The sequence below is a fragment of the Muscardinus avellanarius genome, assembly GCF_963383645.1.
Source record: "Muscardinus avellanarius genome assembly, chromosome: 16".
Classification (NCBI taxonomy): domain Eukaryota; kingdom Metazoa; phylum Chordata; class Mammalia; order Rodentia; family Gliridae; genus Muscardinus; species Muscardinus avellanarius.
The window spans coordinates 45,541,431-45,563,965 of NC_137802.1; the positions used below are offsets into that span (position 1 = coordinate 45,541,431).

The 22,535-nt window shown below is 40.9% G+C and overlaps 1 protein-coding gene across 13 annotated transcripts in view; it reads right to left on the reverse strand.

Annotated features, from left to right (window-relative positions):
• Positions 1-22,314, reverse strand: part of KAT7 (lysine acetyltransferase 7) — a gene marked incomplete at both ends in the record, with an annotated part of 35,378 nt that extends 13,064 nt beyond the window's left edge. For 4 of the 13 annotated variants that reach the window (XM_080712826.1, XM_080712825.1, XM_080712824.1 and 1 more), the window contains 7 exons: positions 1,690-1,788; positions 4,048-4,137; positions 8,811-8,893; positions 12,163-12,402; positions 13,737-13,913; positions 17,330-17,477; positions 22,300-22,314. In XM_080712826.1, the coding sequence (XP_080568952.1) occupies positions 1,690-1,788; positions 4,048-4,137; positions 8,811-8,893; positions 12,163-12,402; positions 13,737-13,913; positions 17,330-17,477; positions 22,300-22,314 (852 nt within the window). The remainder of the gene's footprint in view (positions 1-1,689; positions 1,789-4,047; positions 4,138-8,810; positions 8,894-12,162; positions 12,403-13,736; positions 13,914-17,329; positions 17,478-22,299) is intronic. The other 9 variants (XM_080712828.1, XM_080712829.1, XM_080712827.1 and 6 more) reach the window with 7 other exon arrangements.
• Positions 22,315-22,535: the final 221 nt, after the last annotated feature.

Here is a 22,535-nt window from a genome sequence, read left to right on the forward strand (position 1 = left end):
AGCTAAGGTTGTCCACGAACCATGATCTTCCGGTCTCAGCCTCTGGATTGCTGGGATTACAAGCGTGTACCACCAAGCCTGGCATACAGGCTAGATTCTTAAATATTTTATTAAATATTAAACAAGATTAAAAGAAAAGTCATAGAGAATCAAAAGCATATAAAAAATACAGTTTTAAATAACTTTAAAATCTTACCATGGCAGTCACTACAATAACCTGTCTTCTGGAAGGAAATACGACAAGAGAAACTTCTCTTGAAGAAGGGTAACTTCTTCCTCCACTCTAGACTCTACATTCCCTCCTCCCCCAGAAGAGGAGCCAAGACAATGGTGATAGAAAGGAAGGCTCTATTTCAGAAGAGCATCATAGATTTCCCACATATATTAGCATTTGAAGAAACCATTCACCTGTGTCTTTATCCTGTTAAAATTTCTTCTCAGGGGTGCTATAGCTTAGTGGCAAGAGTGCTGACCTACTACTCACAATAGCCTTGGCTGAATTTCTAGGACCAAAAGTTAAATTTAACTTAATTTAATTAAAAACAATTTTTAAACCTGGTAATTCTGATTCTAGTACTTGGGAGGCTGAGACAGGAAGATTGCAGGTTTGAAGCCAGCCTCAGCAACTTGTGAGGCCCTTCACAACTTAGTGAAACCCTGTTTCAAAATAAAGAATAAAATAGGGCTGGGGGTTGAATAAAATAGCTTGGAGGTAGAATGACCACTAGTACCGCAAACAACAACAAAACAAAACAAAACAAAACAAAACCCAAAAAACACCACAAGGCCCTGAGTTTGATTGCCAGCACTGCAAATAATATAAATTCTAACTGTATTTCACTGTTCCAGTATCTCCTATTTTCACATTCTACAGCCCATTTAGGGAATCTATGATAAGCTTTAGCACACCTATAATCTCAGTACTTGGGAGGCTGAGACAGGAGGATCACAGGTTCGAAGACAATTTATAGAGTTCCTCAGCAACTTAGCAGGACTCTATTTCAAAATAAAAAAGAAAGCAGGGTGTGGTGGCACACACTTGTAATCCCCACGCTTGGGAGATGCAGAAAGGAGGATCACGCGGGTTCGAAGCCAGCCGTGCTGGCTTAAGAGACCCCGTTTCCAAATAAAAATATAAAATTGGTCTCGGAGCGTAGCCCGGAGGTAGAAGGGTTTCCAGGAACCCCAGTACCAACAAAAACAAAAACACAAAAACAAAAAGAAAAGCCGGGCGTGGTGGCGCACCGTGCTTGGAGGCTGAGACAGGAGGATCACGCAGGTTCGAAGCCAGCCTCAGCTGGCTTAAGAGATCCTGTTTCTAAATAAAATATAAAATAGGTCTGGGAGTGTAGCCCGGAGGTAGAAGGGTTCCATCCCCAGTACCACCAAAAAAAACCCAAATAAAATAAATAATTAATTAAGTTAAATACAAAGAAAAAAGAAAAAGAGATGGGGGTGTAGCTCAGAGGTAGAATGCTCCTGGGCTCATCCTCAGAACCAAAATAAATAAATAGGCTTTAAGCGCCAGAGATAAGTCACTTAGTATTCACATAGTGTTCACTAGATATTCCCTTGATACTAACTCCTAGAAAATATTAAATGGCAATCTGAAAGACAAAAGCTTTAATGGCAAAAGTAAATCAAATGCAATAGGAGGTCATGCTTATTACATACTGAACATTTTCTCACCATATATTTCTCTTTCTGTTCTTTGCTCAGTCCAGAATTTCTTTTCTTCCTGAGTTCAGCCACCTTTTCCTTGTATCGCAGCTGCCTCTCTGTTGGTGCCTAAAAGGAAAAAGGAGAAAACTGAGAAGCTAAGTAAAAAAAACCTCATTACAAAATAAAACTTCAAAAGCACATTAAAATTTTTTCTTTTTTACTAAGTCTGTCTTTTCGTTGTTGTATGTGGTACTAGGAATTGAACCTAGGGGCTATTCTACCTCTGTGCTACAGCCCCAGCCCTGAAAGACAGTGCCTCACTAAGCCTCACTTGCTGAGGCTGGCTTCGAACCTGCAATATCCCGTGTGAGCCTCCTAAGTACTGCAATTATAGGCATGCGCCACCACACTTGTACTGGAGATTGAACTCACGGGCATTCTATCCCCAAGATACACATCCAGTCCTTTCTTTTTTTAATTTTTTTTGCGGCACTGGAATGGAATCCAGGGGCATTCTACTTCTGAGCTACACACCCAACCCTATTTTTTATTCTTTATTTTGAAACTCACTGAGTTGCAAAGGGCCTCACTAAAAAGCTGAGGCTATCCTTGAACTGCAAACCTCCTGTCTCAGCCTCCCAAATGCTGGAATTACAAGTGTGAGCCACCATGCCCAGCCCCTTTTTATTTTTATTTTGAAACAGAATCTCACTAAATTACCCTGGCTGGTCTTTTTTTTTTTTTTTTTCTTTTTTCTTTTTCGGTACTGGAGATTGAAACCAAAGGCATTCTACCTCTGAGCTACACCTGCAGCCCTATTTTTTATCCTTTATTTTGAAACAGGGTCTCACTAAGTTGCAGAGTATCTCACCAAGTTGCTGAGGCTGGCCAAGAACCTGCCATCCTCCTGTCTTAGCCTCCCAAATACTGAGATTCTAAGGGTGCACCACCACACCTGGTGCCCTGGCTGGTCTTGAAATTGCGGTTCTCCTGTTTAGCCTCCCAAGTACTGGGATTACAGGTGTGCACCACCACACCTGGTTCAAAAGCACCAAAACTTTAAAAAATAAAGGGGAAAAAAAGCCTGCCAGAAACATTACAGTCACCATGTGAATATGAAAATGTTTATAATTCCAAATAAGGTTCTGTCATCACCTGAACCATCACCTCTACCTTTACTGCTTTTTAAATATGAACTTAGAAATGCAAACTATGATCATCTCAACTCAGAAAAGCATTTACCGAATGCTTATTGTTTTGAATTAATGCTTACTGATCTGATGAACAATGATACAAAAGTAAGTAAAAACAGAAAAACAGTAAGACTATAACCTACGACAGATAATAAAAAAAAATGTTAGTTACCACTTATAAAGTGCTTTTTTACCTGCCAAGCACTGGGGATAGGTACGTTATATACATAATTTAGCTGACTATCGTGCCAGCTAGGCATTACTCTCTTCTTTTATCAACAAAGAAATAAAGTTTATTAGGGACATTAGTCGATCTACCCAAGACAAGAACTAGAATAAACGAATCACAGTGTTCAGATCAGATGTTTGGCGCCAAAGCCAAACTTCTTTACCACCAGGGTCCCTCTGCTATCTACCTATACTCTAACTGCAAAAACAGATAACTAGAGGGTAAGTATGTGTAATATGTGACAAAGGCTAGCATTTTGAGAACATTTCATAGAGATAACATGACAAAAAGATTCAGTGATGGTGGCAGAGGGTTTGGAAAGAATTCCTACAATAGCTAAGAGTTGCACAAGACCTTAAAGGATAAATATAATTTCTTCTTTGTACAAGTATAGAGTTCCAGACAGGAAAACTGCAAGAGTAAAGACCCAGTTACTTAGGAAAGAAGGTGGAATTAAGTACAATCTACAAGGCCTGAATGTTGAGAAGGGCGTGAGGATTAGAACATAGCCAGGATGGTTCCTGGAAATCATGGGGACAGAGAGAAATGACCTAGTCGACAAGTGTCAATTCCTGAGGAAAGTCAATAGAGACCCTGGAAATGGGCCAGCAGCAAAGTGGAGGGAGTTTGAAAGCAAAGTAGGATGGGTTAAAAAAGAGGATGTAATATGAGGAAATTGAACAGTAAGTATAATCTTTCAAATAATTAGAAGATTTTTACTATTACTGCTACATTATAAATAGCTTGATCCCTCTAATTGAGACAGAAGTTTTGCTTTAAGAAAATTTACTATTTAAAAAAGAAACATGATTCTGAGTTTATAACACCTAGAAGACCAGTTATTTAGACGTAACATGGGAAACAAGAGGCATGGATATGCCGAAAAGACACTTAAAAGGGCACAGGAGATCCAAGAAATAGATCTCAAACTGTGAATGGCCAGAGCTTTCACAAGGCCCGTACCTGGTGCCTGGTTGCATGCCTGTTGTTGTCATCTTGCCTGTGGGACAGCATCCTTTCTTCTATCTGCTTATCCCGGCTCTGTGCTCTCACCTGCAACCATCAACAATGTCAATAAATCCACCTGCCTCTAAGACTACGTTTACTTAAACCATAAGAATAAGTAATAATCTCTTGAATGTATGTTGTACTTTAAAAAGTACAGTTATTATCATCATCTCTGTAAGAAAGAGATAAGTCAAGCTTCATATTATGCTTTCTCAGCTGTTAACTAAGAATCAAAAGTGAAATGATCACAGATATCTGGTGGTAAAACTAAGGTTTTAAATAAGCCTGATGACTCTAAGCCTGGATTATTTCCACTGTACAATGAATAAGAAACTGAAGAATTGGGAGAAGAGAGCGAGGAAAAATGAAAACAATCTTAACTTGGTTTCAAGTCTACGGGGAAACTGAACACTACAGTTACATGATCTCAGACAAATCATATCAGCTCTCAATAGTTTTGGTTTCATCATCTGAGAACTGAGGCCTCATTTCCAACTGCCTGTTCAGTTTCACCACTAACACAGCAAGGTTAAAACAGAACAAGTAGCATTTCCCACACTGCTCCATCCCAAATGTTCCCAGTATCAATAAATGGCAATCAGGCCAAAACCTGTATGTCCTTGATTCTTCTCTTTTTCACAACTCACACTGAATCCAACTGTAAGTCTAGTAGCTCACTCCACTCAAAAATACATCCTGAATCTGACCTATTCTCAGACTCTCCACTGATACCACACTAGTCCAGGCTACCATCTACTGGCCTTCTGGCACTCTACCCCATGTCAATTCTTCCCCCAACAGTCCATTCTCTACATGCTAGCAAGCTGTCATTTAAACAACATTCATGAAATTATGCCTCACTCAGGCCCTCTCAATGCTTCTCACTGCCATTAGAATAAAAACAAACTCCTTGTGCCAAGGGACAAGGCCTTCATGAGCCTACTTTCTCACTTCCCATGATGCTCCAGCCACACAGGCTTTCAACTCCTCAAACCCAAATTTATCCCTGTTTCATGATCACTGTGCTTGCTATTCCTTCTACTTAGCTCTCTCTCCTTTGAGACCTTTACACAACTGTCTCTTTGACATCACTCATGTCCCAGATCAAATGAGAGCTTCTCAGGATATTATTCATTGACATCACCCCTCTGCAAAAGCAGTACATTACCCACACCTCCAAAACAGTCACGTATTATTCAGTCATTGTTCCGTACAGTACTTATTGCTACATAAAATTCTTATTAATTTATAGGTTTGTGTTGCCTCCCACTACGAGAGTATAAGCTCCTTGAATGCAGTCTCTTACCATTTCCACTGAATCCTTGGATATCTGTAAGAGTACACAGGTAGCTACTGAAATAAATGACTGAATAAAAATGATAATTATCAGCCAGGCATGGTGGCGCATGCCTGTAATACCAGTACTTGGTAGGCTGAGATAGGAGGATTGCACATGTTTGAAGCCAGTCTCAGCTACTTAGTGAGGCTCTCAGCAATTTGGTGAGACCCCATTACCAAATAAAATATAAAATATGTCTGGGAGTATAACCTGGAGGTAGAAAGCCCGAGTTCTACCCCCAGTACCACATACACATATACACAAAATAATAATTATCACTGACCACAAAGGTTTACTGGGAAACTCCAGAGCAATCATGTATATGAGGATCATTTTAAAACTCTGGAGCTTTTGCTGGGCTGGGCTATAGCTCAAATCAGAATGTTTACCTAACATAGGCAAGTCCTTGGGTTTGATCCTCAGGACCATTAATAAAACAAATAAACAAAAACATAAAACCAAACAAAATCCTCTGGAGTTGGGGGAGGGCATTGGAAGGCTGAACCATGGGGTACTCTACCACTAAGTTACACCCCAAGCTGCATTTTTTAATTTTTTTTTGGTACTGGGGATTGAACCCAGAGGCATTCTACCTCTAAGTTATATCCCCACCTTTTTTTTAAACAGGGTCTTGCTAAATTCTAGAGGCTGGCCTTGAACCTGCCATTCTGTCTCAGAATCCCAAGTACTGGAATTATAGGCCTGTGCCAACAGGTGCTAGAATTTTTTGTGTGTATGTGGTACGGGGGCTGGGGGTACAATCCAGGGGCTTTATACCTCCAGGATACAACCCCAACCCTATTTTATAATTTATTTGGAAACAGGGTCTCACTAAGTTGCTGAGAGCCTAAGTAGCTGAGGCTGGCTTCAAGCCTGTGCGATCCTTTTGTCTCAGACTTCCAAGCACTGGGATTATAAGCATGCGCCACCACGCCCAGCTCTAGTTTTTTTTTTTAAATAAATGTGAGAAACCAAAGGAATCTCAAATCTCCCACTTGAAATTCTAAGTATAATAAAATATACAATGTCATTCAGAAATTCTCCTGATCCTCAAAGAACATGGTACAATAGTAAAGATGGTAATCATACTAAGCCTCACTCCATTAATAAAGAGGAGGGAAGACCAGAAAGAAAAAATTAGGACAGAAATGTTTTCCTTTTTCAGAATTTTTATTCCCCAGATGAAAATTTCTCTTTTTCCAAAATAAAATGCTTAAGGCAATATGTAGAGACTGCTGTAAGCCAACATTTTGTAAAGTTATGCCCTAGGAAGACTGGGATAGAAAACCAACTACAATACCAGATTCATTATGTGTAAAGATGAGTAGCAGAGGACAGTTCTCAAAACACAGAGATCATATTACACCAGAGAAAAGAGTACTCAGTGACTGGTCAGCTTCTGAATCAGACGGCAGGAGAGCTGTTTCTATTCTGCTTTGCCAAAGACAATGAAATGAAAGTGGGAAGACCCTACAGAGAGTAAACTTTGCCTTGCTTACAAAAAGATTTGGAATGAAGAAAAATAAGAGTAGGATCTTTGACCTTAAAGATCTGTATGAGCACTGGAAGTATACTATACTTTGCTAAAAGACTCAGCACATACATCTTCAACTCTGCTCTCTAGCTATAAATAAGTTCCTGAATCAAAGAGAAACATTTAGCTAGGGAATCTAATTTTTCTCAAAATACACTCAGACAAACCCACGAACAATCCTTGACAGCAAATTAACAACAAAAAACACTAATACTTTTATTAAATTTGGATAACATGTCCAAATACTAGCTGAGCAATCTTTTTTTAAAATGTGGTGCTGGAGATTGAACCCAGGGGCATTCTACCTCCGAGCTACACCCCCAGCCCTATTTTTTATTTTGAAACAGGGTCTCACTGAGTTACAGAAGATCTCACTAAGTAGCTGAGGCTGTCCTCGAACTGCGATCCTCCTGTCTCAGCCTCCCAAATGCTGGGATTAAGCCGGGCATGGCAGTGCACACTTGTAATCCCAGCATTTGGGAGGCTGAGACAGGAGGATCGCAGTTCGAGGACAGCCTCAGCTACTTAGTGAGGTCCTCTGCAATTCAGTGAGACCCTGTTTCAAAATAAAAAATAAAAAATAGGGCTGGGGGTGTAGCTCGGAGGTAGAATGCCCCTGGGTTCCATCCCCAGCACCACACACACCAAAAAAAAAAAAAAAAAAAAAAAAAAAAAGGAAGGAAGGAAGGAAGGAATAAAGATAAAAGGGCTGGGGTATAGCTATATTTTCTTTTTTTCCTTTGGTACTGAGGATCAAACCCAGGGGCATTCTTACCTCTGAGCTACAGCACCAGCCCTCTTTTTGTTTGGAAACAGGGTCTTGCTACACTGGTGAGGCTGTCCTCAAATCCGAGGTCCTCCTATTTCAGCTTCCCAAGTACTGGGATTAAAGGCATGTACCACTATGCCCAGTTAGGAACTATATTTTTCAAGAAATTTTTTTTGGTGTGGTACTGCAAATTAAACCCAGGGGCATTCTACCTCTGAGCTACACCCCACTCCAATTTTATTTTTATTTGAAAACGGGTCTTCACGAGGTTGATGAGACTCTCACTACTTGCTGAGGCTCTTCTTAAACTCATGATACTGCCGGCTCAGCCTCCCAAGTACTGAGATTATGGGATGCACCACCACACCCGGCATTTTTCAAAATTTTAAAGAATTATGCAAAAGTACGTGTGATTGAGAGTAACTAAAAGAAAAAATATTAGCTGGATGTGATGGTGCACATTACACTTGTAATCCTAGCATTTGGGAGGCTGGGCCAAGAAGATCTGGGTTCGTGGACAGCCTCAGCTAGTGAGGCCCTCCGCAACTCAGTGAAACCCTGTTTCAAAATAAAGAATAAATAGAAAATAGGGCTGGGGGTGTAGCTTGCAAGCAGAATGCCCCTGGGTTAAAAAAAAAAAAAAAAAAAAGGAAAATATTCTGCAGAATATCTTCTTTCCTCTGGAGAAAAAGGAAAGAATTATAAAAAAAAATTTAAAGCAAAATAACTTCATAGCTTTGTAAGAAGCTCATGCATAAATATTGAGATATATTTACGTAAATTATGCTTTAAGAGGCATGTCCCGCACACTCTTTGAGATCAGTTTTCAATAAAAATAGCAATATACTAGTGGTTAATGTTCCAAATATTCTATAATTTCCTTGATGTTTCCCAAAGAACTTATTAACTACTGTAATTCTTTTATATAATTTAATTTTTTTACTGTTTTCTCCACTAGAATGAACAGGGACCTTGCCTAATGTTCCCAGCTGCTGTATCCCCAGTGTTTCGCAAAATGCCACACAAATAGCAAGCACTCAATTAAGTATATGCTGAATAAATGAGAACATAATTACCTTGCATTCATCAGCTGAGAGGTTATGATACAGAGGGCATCCTGAGATGGAGAAATGTCTCTCATGTTTTCCTGTAAGGTGTCCTATTAAAGGAGGGAAAAGTTAATGTCCAGAAGACTTAAGCTTAAAAAGTGATTTTTTTTCTCTACAACAAAAGTACATGCTATTGGGATGACTTGCATCAACCATAAACTCTTATTCCACAGGACAGATCTGTCAATCTTCAAACATACTTGTATATGTTCAATATATGTCATAGCTCCTAATGTTCTGATGATACAAGTCAAATTCTAATTATCAAATCCCAAGATTTAATGAAGTCAAACATTTGTAAGGCACATGATACAAAAACTTTCACTTGGTAGAATGTTAACTCTCAGGTTAAATTAATGAAAGAATATGTATATTAGGTACACTTTTTTTAATGGTACTGGGGATGGAATCCAGAGGCACTCTATCACTGAGCTACATCCCCAGCCCTTTTTATTTCTTATTTTGAGAAAGGGTCTCACTAGGTTACATAGACTGGCCTGGAACTCCAAGTTGCTGGTAACAGGTGTGTGCCTCTGTGCCTAGCTATGTCTGTTTCCCTCCCTCCCTCCTCTCTTGGTGTTTTGTGTTTTTTCCCCCGGGTTTGGAGATGGAACCCAGTGGGGCATTTGACCTCTGAGCTACATCCCCTGCTGTATTTTTTATTCTTTATTTTGAAATAGGGTCTCACTAAGTTGCAGAGGGTCTCACTAAGTAGCTGAGGCTGTCCACAAACCACTATCCTCTGGTCTCAGCCTCTCGAATGCTGGGATTACAAGTGCGCGCCACCACACCCAGCCTCTTGGTGTTTTATAAACCTCTTGTTGAAGAGAAAATAATGTTCAGGGTGTGTGTGTGTGTGTGTGTGTGTGTGTGTGTGTGTGTGTGTGTGTGTGTGTGTGTGTGTGTTATAAACCTCTTGTTGAAGAGAAAATAATGATGTACGGTTCAGGTGTGTGTGTTTTTGACTATTGAGAATTGAACCCAGGGTGTGTGTGTGTGTGTATTCTTTTCTTTTGATTATTGAGAATTGAATCCAGGGGCATTCTACCTCCGAGTTATACCTCAGTCTTATATTTTACTTGGAAACAGGGTCTCACTAGGTTACTAAGGCTGGTGATCCTCTTGTCTCAGTCTCTCAAGCACTAGGATTACAGGCTTGAATCACCATGCCTGGCCTTGTATACTCTTCTTTTTACTATACAATGTTATACAATTTGAATTTAACTCCTTTCAACAATCAAAAGAAGCTTATGATAAATGAAGAAAAAAATGGCCTTTTTGTTGTGGAAGTAAACATTTTGATCTTTTAGAACAAGATTAAGCATACTTTTTCAGGGATAACAGGTTTTGTTTAAAGATTTAGACTTTTCTTGGCAAGCTGAACAGGAGGATCACATATTTATGGAACCCTTCAACAACTTAAGATACCGTTTCCAGAAAAAAGGAGGAAAAAAAAGGCAGTTGGGAGTGTAGCTCCTCTGGGTTTAATCCTCAGTACTAAAAACTAAAACAGATGATTTAGGCTTTTTCTGTAATTAAACTTTGAAACAAGCAGGCGGTTAGCATAAGGCTTTTTTCTGGTACTAGGGATTGAACCCAGGGGCATTCTACCTATGAGCTACATCCCTAGTCTATTTTTTTTATTTTGAAACAGGGCCTCAATAAGTTTTGGAGGGCCTAAGTAGCCAAGGCTGTCCTTAAACCTGCGATCCTCCTGTCTCAACCTCCCAAGTACTGGGATTACAAATGTGTACCACTCCAGGCTGCATAAGGCCTTCTTAAGAGGGGAAAACATTAGGAATAATATAGAAATCTTACTTCATCTAAAAGAGTGTCTATTCATTCTTCTTTCGTGTGGCTGAAAACACACAATGACTAGGCATGGTGGCACATGCCTGTAATCCTGGTTTTTGGAAGGCCTAGACAAGAGGATTACAGTTTAAAGGACAGCCTCAGCAATGTAGGGAGGCTCTCAGCAACCTAGGAATCCCTATTACAAAACAAAAAGTAAAAAATAGCTTGGAGGCAGATGCCCCTGGGTTCAATCTCCAGTAACCAAAAAAAAAAAAGAGGAAGAAGGAATGAAGGAATACACACATGAAACTGAATATTCAGAGTCTCAGCTAAAAAAGTGCTCTACCACTGAGATACATCACTATTTAAAGAAGGTATCTTAAAATTAAGGCATGTATTTTTATTTTTTTAGACAAACTGCTACTACACACTTAATAGACTATGGTGTAAATATAACTTTTTCATGCACTGAGAAGTCTATAAATATGTAGTTAGAGGTGCTTTCTGGCTTTAGACAAATGCTTAAAACCAACATTTGGACCTCAGCTCATCTAAAGCAGCACCAAAAAGTTTCAAATCATTACAGAATCCTTAAATGATTTGGTAAGGGTTAAAAAGTCTTTTTAAAAAATGAAATTCATATTCCTCTCCTGGGAAGGTCGCCAAGAGGCACTCAAAATGGTTCAGCATTTGACATATCACTGTGGGCTTTCCTACTATACAGCACCTAACAAAACTAGGCTGTGCTGAACCCCTGGTAACAGGACTGTTTACCCTTACACCGAGAAGGTGGGGAAAGCACCAAAACTTGCATAAGAACTTGTAGCCTAAGGTTCTTATAACCGTGTCAGCAGGGTCTGGGGCGGTCCCATGTGCACTGAATGTGTCTGTGACAGGATCAACCGCGCTTTCATTATTGAGGAACAGAAAATCATTGTGAAAGTGTCGAAGGCAGAGTCAGAAAGCTAAAAAAATGAAGCTTTTTTGAGTAATAAAACAAAATAAAATACCTGAGAATATTTTGCTTTGTTTATATTTGCTAAGCATACAAAGCCACAAGACCTAAAACCACTGAATTCACAAAAGGACTTTCATGTACTCTATTTCATAGCCTCTTGGTAAGAAATCAGTTTCTCATTTCTTTTAAAGCTATGGCCATGCAACCACTATTCTGCGCTAGCTTCTGCTCTACTTGTTCGCCAAAGTGTGAGCTTACCATATAATGAGAGATAAATAACTGGTCTTTGTTTTGTTTTTGGTGGGAAAAAGAGGGATGTTTTCACTGGGAAAAGCTCTCAATAAACTGAGCAGTACATCAGAATAAATTTCCTTGCAACTAGATTATCATGTAAAATGGACCCAGAAGCAGAAATTATCTTAATGAAGTTTGTATCTCATTGCTACTGTGAACAGGTAACCACTGAAGAGTCTAAGAAACTATATCACAACAGAACACAAAACACTTCTGGCTGATCTTAAAGAGTGAGCCAGAAAACACAGGGAGCTGTGATGCTGGGACACTAACCTAGAGAGTTACAGCCTGGCGTAGGACACTTCATATTGAAATTATAGCTTTCATGGAACCGACGGCGCTTGGGGCGATGGGAGAGATCGCTGCCTGAGTCCTTCAGGGACATGTCCTTGGCAATGCTCTCATCATGAGACACGTTGGGACTGGAGATGTCTATGTCAGATTCAGAAGAAGGTGCATTTCCAGTTGGAGTTCGAGGTGGTGACTCATCATGATCAGCAGTATTTTTAGTTTCTAAAGCAAAAGCAATTGAATTTTTGAATGGGGTTCATTTATTGAGAGATTCAGAAGAGTTTACAGGCTTCCCAGTTCTCTTAAGGTTTAACCAGTAAATATTATATACTTATCTGCTATAAGATACTAACACCATTTCTTTTGTCCTTTAAATCCTGATTAAAATTAAACTTAGGCTTTAACCTACCACATTTCACATCTGTTTCTCATAAGCTCCTAATCATGTATAATTGAAAGTGGATAGAAACAAATTTTCAAATTACCATTCTGCTTTCCTTCCAGTAAATACATAGGAGATAAATGAAAACGATAGTCTTTTTGGATGACATTGGAAAACATGATGTGATAGTGTGACTAGACTTTTTCTGCATGTGTGTGATATACTGTGGATTGAACTCGGGGGCATTCTACCTCTCAGCTACACTCCAGCCCTAATTTATTTTTTTATTTTTAATCAGGGTCTCACTAAGTTATGGAGAGCCTCACTAAATTGCTGATGGTGGCTGTGAGCTTGTGATCCTCCTATCTCAGCCTCCCAAGTACTGGAATTACAAGCATATACCACCACATCCAGTTCAGATTAGACCCTGGAGTTGGCTTATTGGTAGTATAACAATCCATCAACCTTGAAGTTTCAGGCTCTAAATCAAGGACTGCAAACCAAATGTCTATAGGGGCTAGGTAAGCTCAAATAGATAGCTCACTATCCATCTAACAGTAGCAGCTACCATTCATCTCCAGCCAGTTATTACTATTGGGTACATGGCCACCCAAAGTTCCCAGATCTTTCCATTAAAATAAATTAACTATTAATCCAGATTTTTATATGAAATCACTGTATTTCCAAATACTGGCCACAAATTTAAAATAATTTAAACACTGTACAAGCAAATCAACCAGCTATCAAAAAGCTCAGCATTTTCTGACCTCTACTCTAAGACCTCCTGCATTCTACAGCCTTTGGGCTGCTGCATCACAATCTCAGTAGCTATTATTGAAGGCCACTAGTACTCAGACATTCAGATAAATAGACTGATCAGCATAGCTATAAAAAAAAATTGGGCCAAACCTTTTCATCTTTGACTGAAAAGCCTTATTTCCCTTTTTCCTATTACAGATCTAACCTAATATACTCCAGCTACTGTGGGCCTCAATGGTACTCTAGGAACCAAACTGTCCTCAGGAAAACACATTAAAAAGGAATCAAACAGTGTTCACTTGGCTATATTTTTTCAATATAGAGTATCTATCTTTGATGCTCCAAATCCTCCTTAAAAGAAAACTGAATAGATTCTCTATAATGTTAATGTACAAGTCATACCATACTCACTCACCTCTATCTGAAAAATCAACTACTTGCTCAGTTTCTGAGCCAGAAGAACGAGTCTGCCGAAGAGGGTACTTTTTTGGAGTCACTGGGTTGGGCTGTTGTTGACTACGGGTCACTCGTCTGGTAGAATAGGCAGGCTCTTCAGTACCAAAAGACTGCAAGTTTCGAACAGGGCTGGAATCTGATCCCAATTTCAAAAGACCATAAAATAAAGAAAAAAGAAGGAAATCTGTTTTACTTCCTACCATGTGATTTTTTGGGGGGTGGGGGGGTTAAACCCAGGGGTGTTCTACCTCTGAGCTATATCCCCAGCCCTATTTTATTTTGAATTTGAAACAGGGTCTCACTAGGTTGCTGAGGCTGGCTTCAAGTCTGTAATAATATTGTCTCAGCCTCCACTACTGGGATTATAGGTCCATACCACCAGGCCCAGCTCCCTATCCATATGATCTATTAGAATGTAGGTCTTCCTCTTCTTCATATTCCAACAAACCCAACAAATCCTTAAAATACCTATTTTATTCACCAACATATGAACAAAAGAATACAGCTAGACATACAATATAGTACAATGTTAAGAGCTTAGGTTCTGAAATCAAGATTGAACTTGATTTAATGCCATTCTAACATAGCAACTAGCTGTGGCCTCTTGGGCAAGTTAATCTTTCCAAGCCTGTTTCCTAACCTAAAAAACAGAAAATACAAGTAGCACATTCCTCACAGCTTGTTTTGAGGAATAGAAAAAAAAAAAAAAAAATGAACATAAAGCACTTAACCTGACCAGGTACAGTGGTACAGGCTTGGGCTTGTAATGCCAATACTTGGGAATCTGAGATAGAAGGATTAGAGGCTAGTAGAGAGACAGCCTCAGCCAGTAGTGACATAATCATTTACCTAGTGAGATCTTGTTTCAAAATAAAAATAAAGTAGGACCAGGGGTGTAGCTCTGAGGTAGAATGCCCTTGGGTTCAATCACTAGTACCATTAAAAATAATAACCTGGTTCCTGGTACATAGAAAAAATGCTTTATGCTGGGTGTGGTGGCACACACTTGTAATCCCAGCACTTGGGAGGCTGGGACAGGAGGATCGCACAAGTTCAAAGCCAGCCTCAGCTACTTAATGAGGCTCTCAGCAATTTAGTGAGACCGTTTCCAAATAAAGTATAAAAATAGGTCTGGGAGTATAGCCCAGAGGGAGAAAAGCCCCTAGGTTCCACCCGCAGTAACACGTACACAAACACATGCACACACACACACACACAAAAGAAAATGCTTTATAAAATATTATTTGCACAAGCGGGGCATGGTGGCACACACTTGTAATCCCAGCATTCCAGAGGCTGAGACCAGAAGACTGCAGTTCACAGACAGCCTAAGCTACTTAGTGAGGCCCTTTGAACTCAGTAAGACCTTGTTTCAAAATAAAGAATAAAAAATAGGGCAAGAGGTGTAGTTCAGAGGTCGAATGCCCCTACCTCCATCCCCAGACCTGCAAAAAAAAAAAAAAAAAAAAAAATATATATATATATATATATATATTTGTAGCTTCTCTTTCTTTCTTTTTTCTCTTTCTTTCCTTACTCTAAACCCTCATAAAGCTGGGTGCAGTGGCACATATTGTAATCCCAGTGCTTGGAAGGCTGAGACAGGAGGATCGCACAGGTTCAAAGCCAGCCTCAGCTACTTAGTGAGGATCTCAGCAACTTAGTGAGACCCTGTTTCCAAATAAAGTATAAAATAAGTCTGGGAGTATAGCCCAGAGGTAGAAAGCCCCTGGGTTCCACCCCCAGTACCATACACACCAAAAAAAAAACCTCATGAAACAGATATTCTACTACTGCTGGTAAAACACTAGAAAAATACTTCCATTAGGAAGCTATATTTTCTTTCTAATTACCCTTATACTCTTAGTAAAATCATAATAGACCCTCAGAACACAGCTTCAGAATTCCACTTGGACAGCAAAATCCAATTCTGAAAAATGCAGCAACTCTTTCACACCTCCAACCTGATGACAAACGAAATAAAAGAAATTCAAGCTGGGCGTGGTGGTGCACGCTTGTAATCCCAGCACTTGGGAGGCTAAGACAGGAGGATCACAGGTTCAAAGGCAGCATCAACAAGCAGTGGACTCTCATTAAGTGAGAGTCTCAAGTAAGACTCTCCTAGCAAGACCTTGTTTCAAAATAAAAATTAAAAAAATAGGGCTGGGGGTGTACCTTGGGAGGTAGAATGGCCCTGATTCAATCCCCAGTGCCACACACACACACACAAAAATAACAATTCAATAAAAAAAAAAAAATTCAAGCTGTCCATGGTGGTGCTTGTAATCCCAGTACTTGGGAGGTTATCACAACTTAATGAGACCCTGTTTCCAAATAAATAAAAAAACCGAGCTGGGGGTTTAGCTTAGAGGTAGAATGCCTTTGGGTTCAATACCCAGTGCCACAAAAATAAATAAATAAATAAATAAGTAAGTAAATGAATGAAATCCAAAGCTTAAATGAAGGTATATTTAAGGAAAAAAAATTTCTACCATAATGTATAAGTTATAAAGATTCTACAAAGAAAAAAAAAAATAAAATTCTCAAACATTTGGATAAGAAAAGTTAGCAAAGAGCAAGGTTATGAGTTTGTATACCTCCAGGGTGTTCTGTTCACATGGAGACTCAAAAGTTCATGCATTCCCTAGCTGTTTTGAATATTTATTAATTTTCATGTGTCCAGTGCAAGGCCAATTACACTTTTTAAGAACATTATGCCCAAGCTGGGCGTGGTGGCACACACTTGTAATCCCAGCACTTGGGAGCCTGAGACAGGAGGACTGTGCAGATTCAAAGCCAGCCTTAGCTACTTAGTGAGGTTCTCAGCAACTCAGTGAGACCCTGTTTCCAAATAAATATAAAGTAGGCCCCTGGGTTCCACCCTCAGTACCATTAAAAAACAACAACAACAAAAAAAAAAAACAAAACAAAAAACTATGCCCTTCCTTTGTATGTACTGCTCCTTTTATCTAGAATAACACTTTCCCACTTTTTTGGGGGGAGGGGTACTGGGGATTGAACCAAGGGGCATTTTGCCTCTGAGCTACACAACCAGTCCTATTTTTTATTACTATATTTTATTCTTTTTTTTTTTTTTTGGGGTGGTACTGGGGTTCCTGGAAACCCTTCTACCTCCAGGCTACACTCCCAGACCTATCTTTATACTTTTTTATTTGGAAACAGGGTCTCTTAAGCCAGTGCGCCTGGCTTCGAACCTGCGCCATCCTCCTGTCTCCACCTCCCAAGTGCGGGGATTACAAGCGTGCACCACCACGTCCGGCCTTACTATATTTTATTCTGAAACAAGGTCTCACTAAGTTGCTGAAGGTCTCACTGGGTTACTGAGTCTGGCCTCCAACCTGTGATCCTCCTGTCTCAGCTACTATGCCCAAGCAGAAGCATTTTTAAAGACCTAATATTTCTGCATTTGCCCTACAGTCAAGAGATTCTGTCAACGACATCAAGCTAAGGAATCAATTTCCACAATAACTAGCACAATAGTATGATGTCAGTCTATAATGAGTACTAGTCAGAAAGAAAAAAGGCTTTTACCTTGAGAACTCTGGCTTAGCCTGGCGGAGGAACGGGTGACTCGTGCAGATCTGCGGGATGTGCCATCGCTCTCTGAACTATCTGTATGCTCAAGATCTGTAGAAAAATCGGAATCTTCGGTTCCATCTGAACTGCTGCCTGCATTCCTCTGTAACACCACAGATCCAGACATTAACAAAAAAGCATACTCTGTGGCTGTATTAGCACTGGAATAAAATGAACCATGATGCTGGAAATACCAACTTTGAACCAAAAAAAGACTCCATAAGTACTTCTCTGACCTGCCCTGAACCAGTTTCCCTTTATTTAGGACATTTAAATGGAGCAACCTACAAATAAGGTACCTTTATAAGATTAGTGAAGAAAGAGAATGAATTATTTCCTTTTTTTTTTGGTGATGAGGATTAAACCCAGGGGTGTTCTACCTCTGAGCTACACCCCCAGCCTTAGTTTTTATTCTTTATTTCTAAACAGGGTCTAAGTCATGGAGAAGAGGCTGGCCGTGAACTCACAATCCTCCTGTCTCAGCTTCCCAAGTACTAGGATTACAAGTGTGTGCCACCACACCCAGCTAAGAATGACTTCTTAATTATTTTCAATAATTCTGAACCAAATCCATTTGGAGATCAGTAACATAAACTGGAAATAACTCGAAAGGGTCTTGCTGACATAACCAAATCCAAACAAACAAAAAAGGGTCCATGGTGGTATGAAAAATGTTGTTACTAGGACCCCTTTAACTTTAGGATAAATTTTGCTCACATTCTCTATAAACGGGCATTACTTTTTTTTTTTTTTTTGGAGATGGGTCTTGCTAAATTGCACAAGCATTCAGGAGGCTGACACAGGAGGATCACAGTTTGAGGACAGCATCAGCTACTTAGTGAGGCCCTTTGCAACTCAGTGAGACCCTGTTACAAAATAAAGAATAAAGAAATAGGGCTGGGGGTATAGCTCGGAGGTAGAATGTCCCTGGGTTTCATCCTCAATACTAAATTAATTAATTGCACAAACTGGGCAGGTGATGCTTCAGCTTACCAAATACTTGGGATTTCAGGCTATATGCCATTGTACCTGGTTTAACACTGTTTCTTTTCTTCTTTTGAAGTATTGAAGATTAAACCCAGGGCCTCACACATGACAGGCAAGTACTCTAAAATGAGGTACATTCCCAGTCCTTAATATCACATTTTTATTTCTTTATCTGGGGTATAGGGATTATACCCAGGGACATTCTAACCCCCAAGTTACACCCATAGCTTTTCTTTTTCTTTTTTCTTCTTTTTTTTCCCTTTTAACAGTCTCCCTAAGTTACTGAGGCTGGCTGCAAACCTGTGATCCTCCTGTTTTGGCTTCCCAAGTACTGTATTTACTGGCATGTGCCATTATACCTGGCAATATCATATATTTAAAAGATAAAACATAGAGCCGGGCGTGGTGGCTCACGCTTGTAATCCCAGCATTTGGGAGGCTGAGACCGGAGGATCACGGTTCACGGACAGCCTCAGCTACTTAGTGAGGCTCTTCACAACTCAGTGAGACCCTGTTTCAAAATAAAGAATAAAAAATTGGGCAGGAGGTGTAGCTCGGTCGTCAAATGCCTCTGGGTTCCACCCCCAGACCCGCCAAAAAAAAAAAAAAAAAAAAAGATAAAACATAGAATATTTCAAATTACTCTAGAACTTAAGCAGAAAAAGATAAAAATTCTTCTTTCTTTTGCCATATATCCTTGAAATTTCTCCACCTGAATACTAAAAGTGCTGAGAAAGGCAGCTTGTATTGAAGATTCATGAATATTTAGAACCAAGTGTTTTTTTTTTTTAATCACATTTGGCCAAGTGTGGTGGCACAGGTTTGTAATCCCAGAATTTGGGAGGCTGAGACAGGAAGATTATGGTTTGCAGACAGCCTCAGCTACTTAGTGAGGCCCTCTGCAACTTAGTGAGACCCTGTTTCAAACAAACAACAACAACAAAAATAGGACAGAGATTGTAGCTAGGAGGCTGAATGCCCCTGGGTTCCATGCCCAGACTCAAAAAACAAACAAACAAAAACTTCGAGATGGGCCTCATGGCACACGCTTGTAATCCCAGCATTCGGGAGGCTGAGACAGAGGATCGCATCTTGCAAACATCCTCAGCTACTTAGTGAGGCCCTTTGTAACTCCGTGAGACCCTGTTTCAAAATAAAAACTGGGGCGGGAGGCGTAGCTCCCTCTGAGGTAGAATGCCTCAGGGTTCCATTCCCGGTACTACAAAAAATCTTCAAACTATAAATCTCAGTTTTGAGCCAGGCATAGTGGCACATGCTTGTAATCCAGGCACTTAGGAGGCTGAGACAGGAGGATCGCACAGGTTCAAAGCCAGCCTCAACTACTTACTGAGGCTCTCAGCAACTTAGTGAGACCCTGTTTCCAAATAAAGTATAAAATAGGTTTGGGAGTATAGCCCGGAGATAGAAAAGCCCCTGGGTTCCACCCCCAGTACCACACACAAAAAAACTTGTTTTGGGTTCTCCCACCCCACCCAGCACTCAACCCATCTTCTGCTAGAGATTGAGTCCAGGGCTTACAAACTGCTAAGTACCCACTCTATCAATAATAGGGCTAGGGTATAGCTCTAAGGTAGAATGCCCATGGGTTCCATCCCCAGTACTGCAAAAGAATAAATAAATAAAATGAAAAGAACCCAGGCGTGGTGGTGTATGCTTGTAATCCCAGCATTTGGGAGGCTGAGACATGAGGATCGCGGTTTGAAAACAGCCTCAGCTACTTAATGAGGCCCTTTGCAACTCAGTGAGACCCTGTTTCAAAATAAAAAATAGGGCTGACAGAGTAGCTTAGAGGTAGAATGCCCCTGGGTTTCATCCTCAATACCGCAAAATAAATGAACAAATAAATAAAGAGCGAATACATAATACATGTGTTCTGAAAATAACATCACATAGTCAGACACATTAGTATTTCTCCGGCAAAATATATAAATAGCCACACTAAACTGGGTTTGGTGGTGCAAGCTTGTAATCCCAGAACTTGGGAGGCTGAGACAGGAGGATGGAAGGTTTGCAGCCAGTCTCAGCTACTTAGTGCGGTCCTTAGACACATAAAAAACATAGTCCCATGAATGTTGAGGGCAGGTTTACTTCCAAACAAGTTACTTACATTTTTTTTTTTTTTTTGGTGGTACTGGGGATGGAACCCTTCTACCTCCGGACTACACTCCCAGACCTATTTTTTATATTTTACTTGGAAACAGGGTCTCTTAAGCCAGTAAGGCTGGCTTCGAACCTGCACGATCCTCCTGTCTCAGCCTCCCAAGTGGGGGGATTACAAGCGTGCACCACCAGGCCCAGACGTTTACTTACATTGTTTTGAGAACTCAATATATTTCAGAATTGCAAAAAGAGTTGTGTGGAACTAATTCATTCCTTCATAAATACCACCTAACAATTTAGATCATTTTAGAATACATTAAATATGTGAATATTTAACTTGAAAAGCCTCTATGAAGAAAATAATTTCCCACTCAAATAATAATACCAATCACCCAACCCTCCAACTATTTCACGTGAAATATGGCAAGAAATCAACATAGACTACTGAAAGTCAGGAAAAAACCATAGCCCAGCGTAATGATGTGCACTTGTAATTCCAGTAATTGGGAGGCAGAAACAGAAAGATCAGGTTCTCAGCTATTTTTCTTTTCTTTTTTTTTTTTATTGGCGGTATTGGGGATTGAACCCAGGGGAATTCTACCTCGGAGCTACACCACAAGCCTATTTTTTATTCTTTATTTTGAAACAGGGTCTAAGTTGCGGAGGGCCTCACTATGTAGTTGAGGCTGACCGAGAACCTGCGATCCTCTGGTCTCAGCCTCCCAAGTACTGGGATCACAACCGTGCACCACCACGCTGGACTCTGTCTCTGGTTTCTTAAGAACAGATTTAATCGCTCCCTCACCTCCTTCCTATATTGACTATAACCCAAGTAGAGAATTTACTTCATCCTTCCTAGATTACTTAGAGTTTTCCCCACCATACTATGATATACTTAAGCCAGGGATCTTATCTAATTTGACTACCCAGCAACTAGCATGCAGCAAGCATCAATACACATTTGTGGAATGCCTTCTGCAGTTCTGGCTCTGCCATTGCCTGATCAGTGGTTTGGGACGCACGAGTAGAACTCCGTGTACTCAGTTGTTAAAAAAAAAAAGAGGGGGGGGGAGGGGCACGTGTGTGTGTTCCTATATAACCTTATAAGACCTTTCCAATCGTAACCAGTTTTTCTTTGCTTGTTCCAAACGAACTGCACCTTCAGGACACTCAAATTAAGCAATTAAGGAAAGATAAGTGGCATTAGATGCAACAGGATTGAGTAGGATCCCTCGGGAGTGGGCGCTGGTTTTTCCACCACCCAGTCCTCCGCTTTGTTGTGCCCCCCACCTGGACAGGAAGGCGGAACCACAAACCCCACCTCGGCACCTATTAGCATCCCCACTCGGAAAGGCGGGGACTCGGGCTATCCAATCCAGACCTGGCTAAACCGCGCCCCCACGGGACAGACTGCTAAGGCCGGCCAATCAAGAGAGGAGGGATCGTTCTCCACAGCCAATCGCAGAGCGCAGGGGACGGGCCTAGACACCGCCCCCGCACGCGGGGCGGTGACCGTTGAGCTCAAATAGGCGGCGTCACCAACCAATCAATATGCTTCGAGACGTTTCGGCGACCAATAAAGTAGAAGAACGCCTCAGACCCAGGCAAGTAGAGGGCGGGAATAGTTGCAAGCTTAGGCCGCAGCCAGGGTCGGGCCCACATTTTTCGGTTGGATACGGACTGAGGAGAGGGTGGCTGAGCTAGTTCTGGGGGAGCGGGAAGTTGGAACCGGACCACTTCGAGGCGTGGCCAACTGCGTCACGTTGCTTAATCGCCTCTCCTTAGAAACCCGCCATCCCTCCTCTCACGTTTCTCACCTTCCTCCGCGGCATTGCTGGCGGCTGCGGCCCGACGGTTCCGACTCGGGCGGCGGCGGCAGCAGCAGCAGGAACGGTGGCTCCGGCGGGCTCCGTGGCGGCCTCTGTAGCAGTCCCAATCCTGCGGACGATCCCAAGTGCCTCCTGCTTCTCAGCGTCTAGCGCTTTCTGCGCAGGCGCGGCGGGCTGAGCGCTTTTTCCTTCACTTCCGGCTGCGATTCGCGTCACCTGACGTT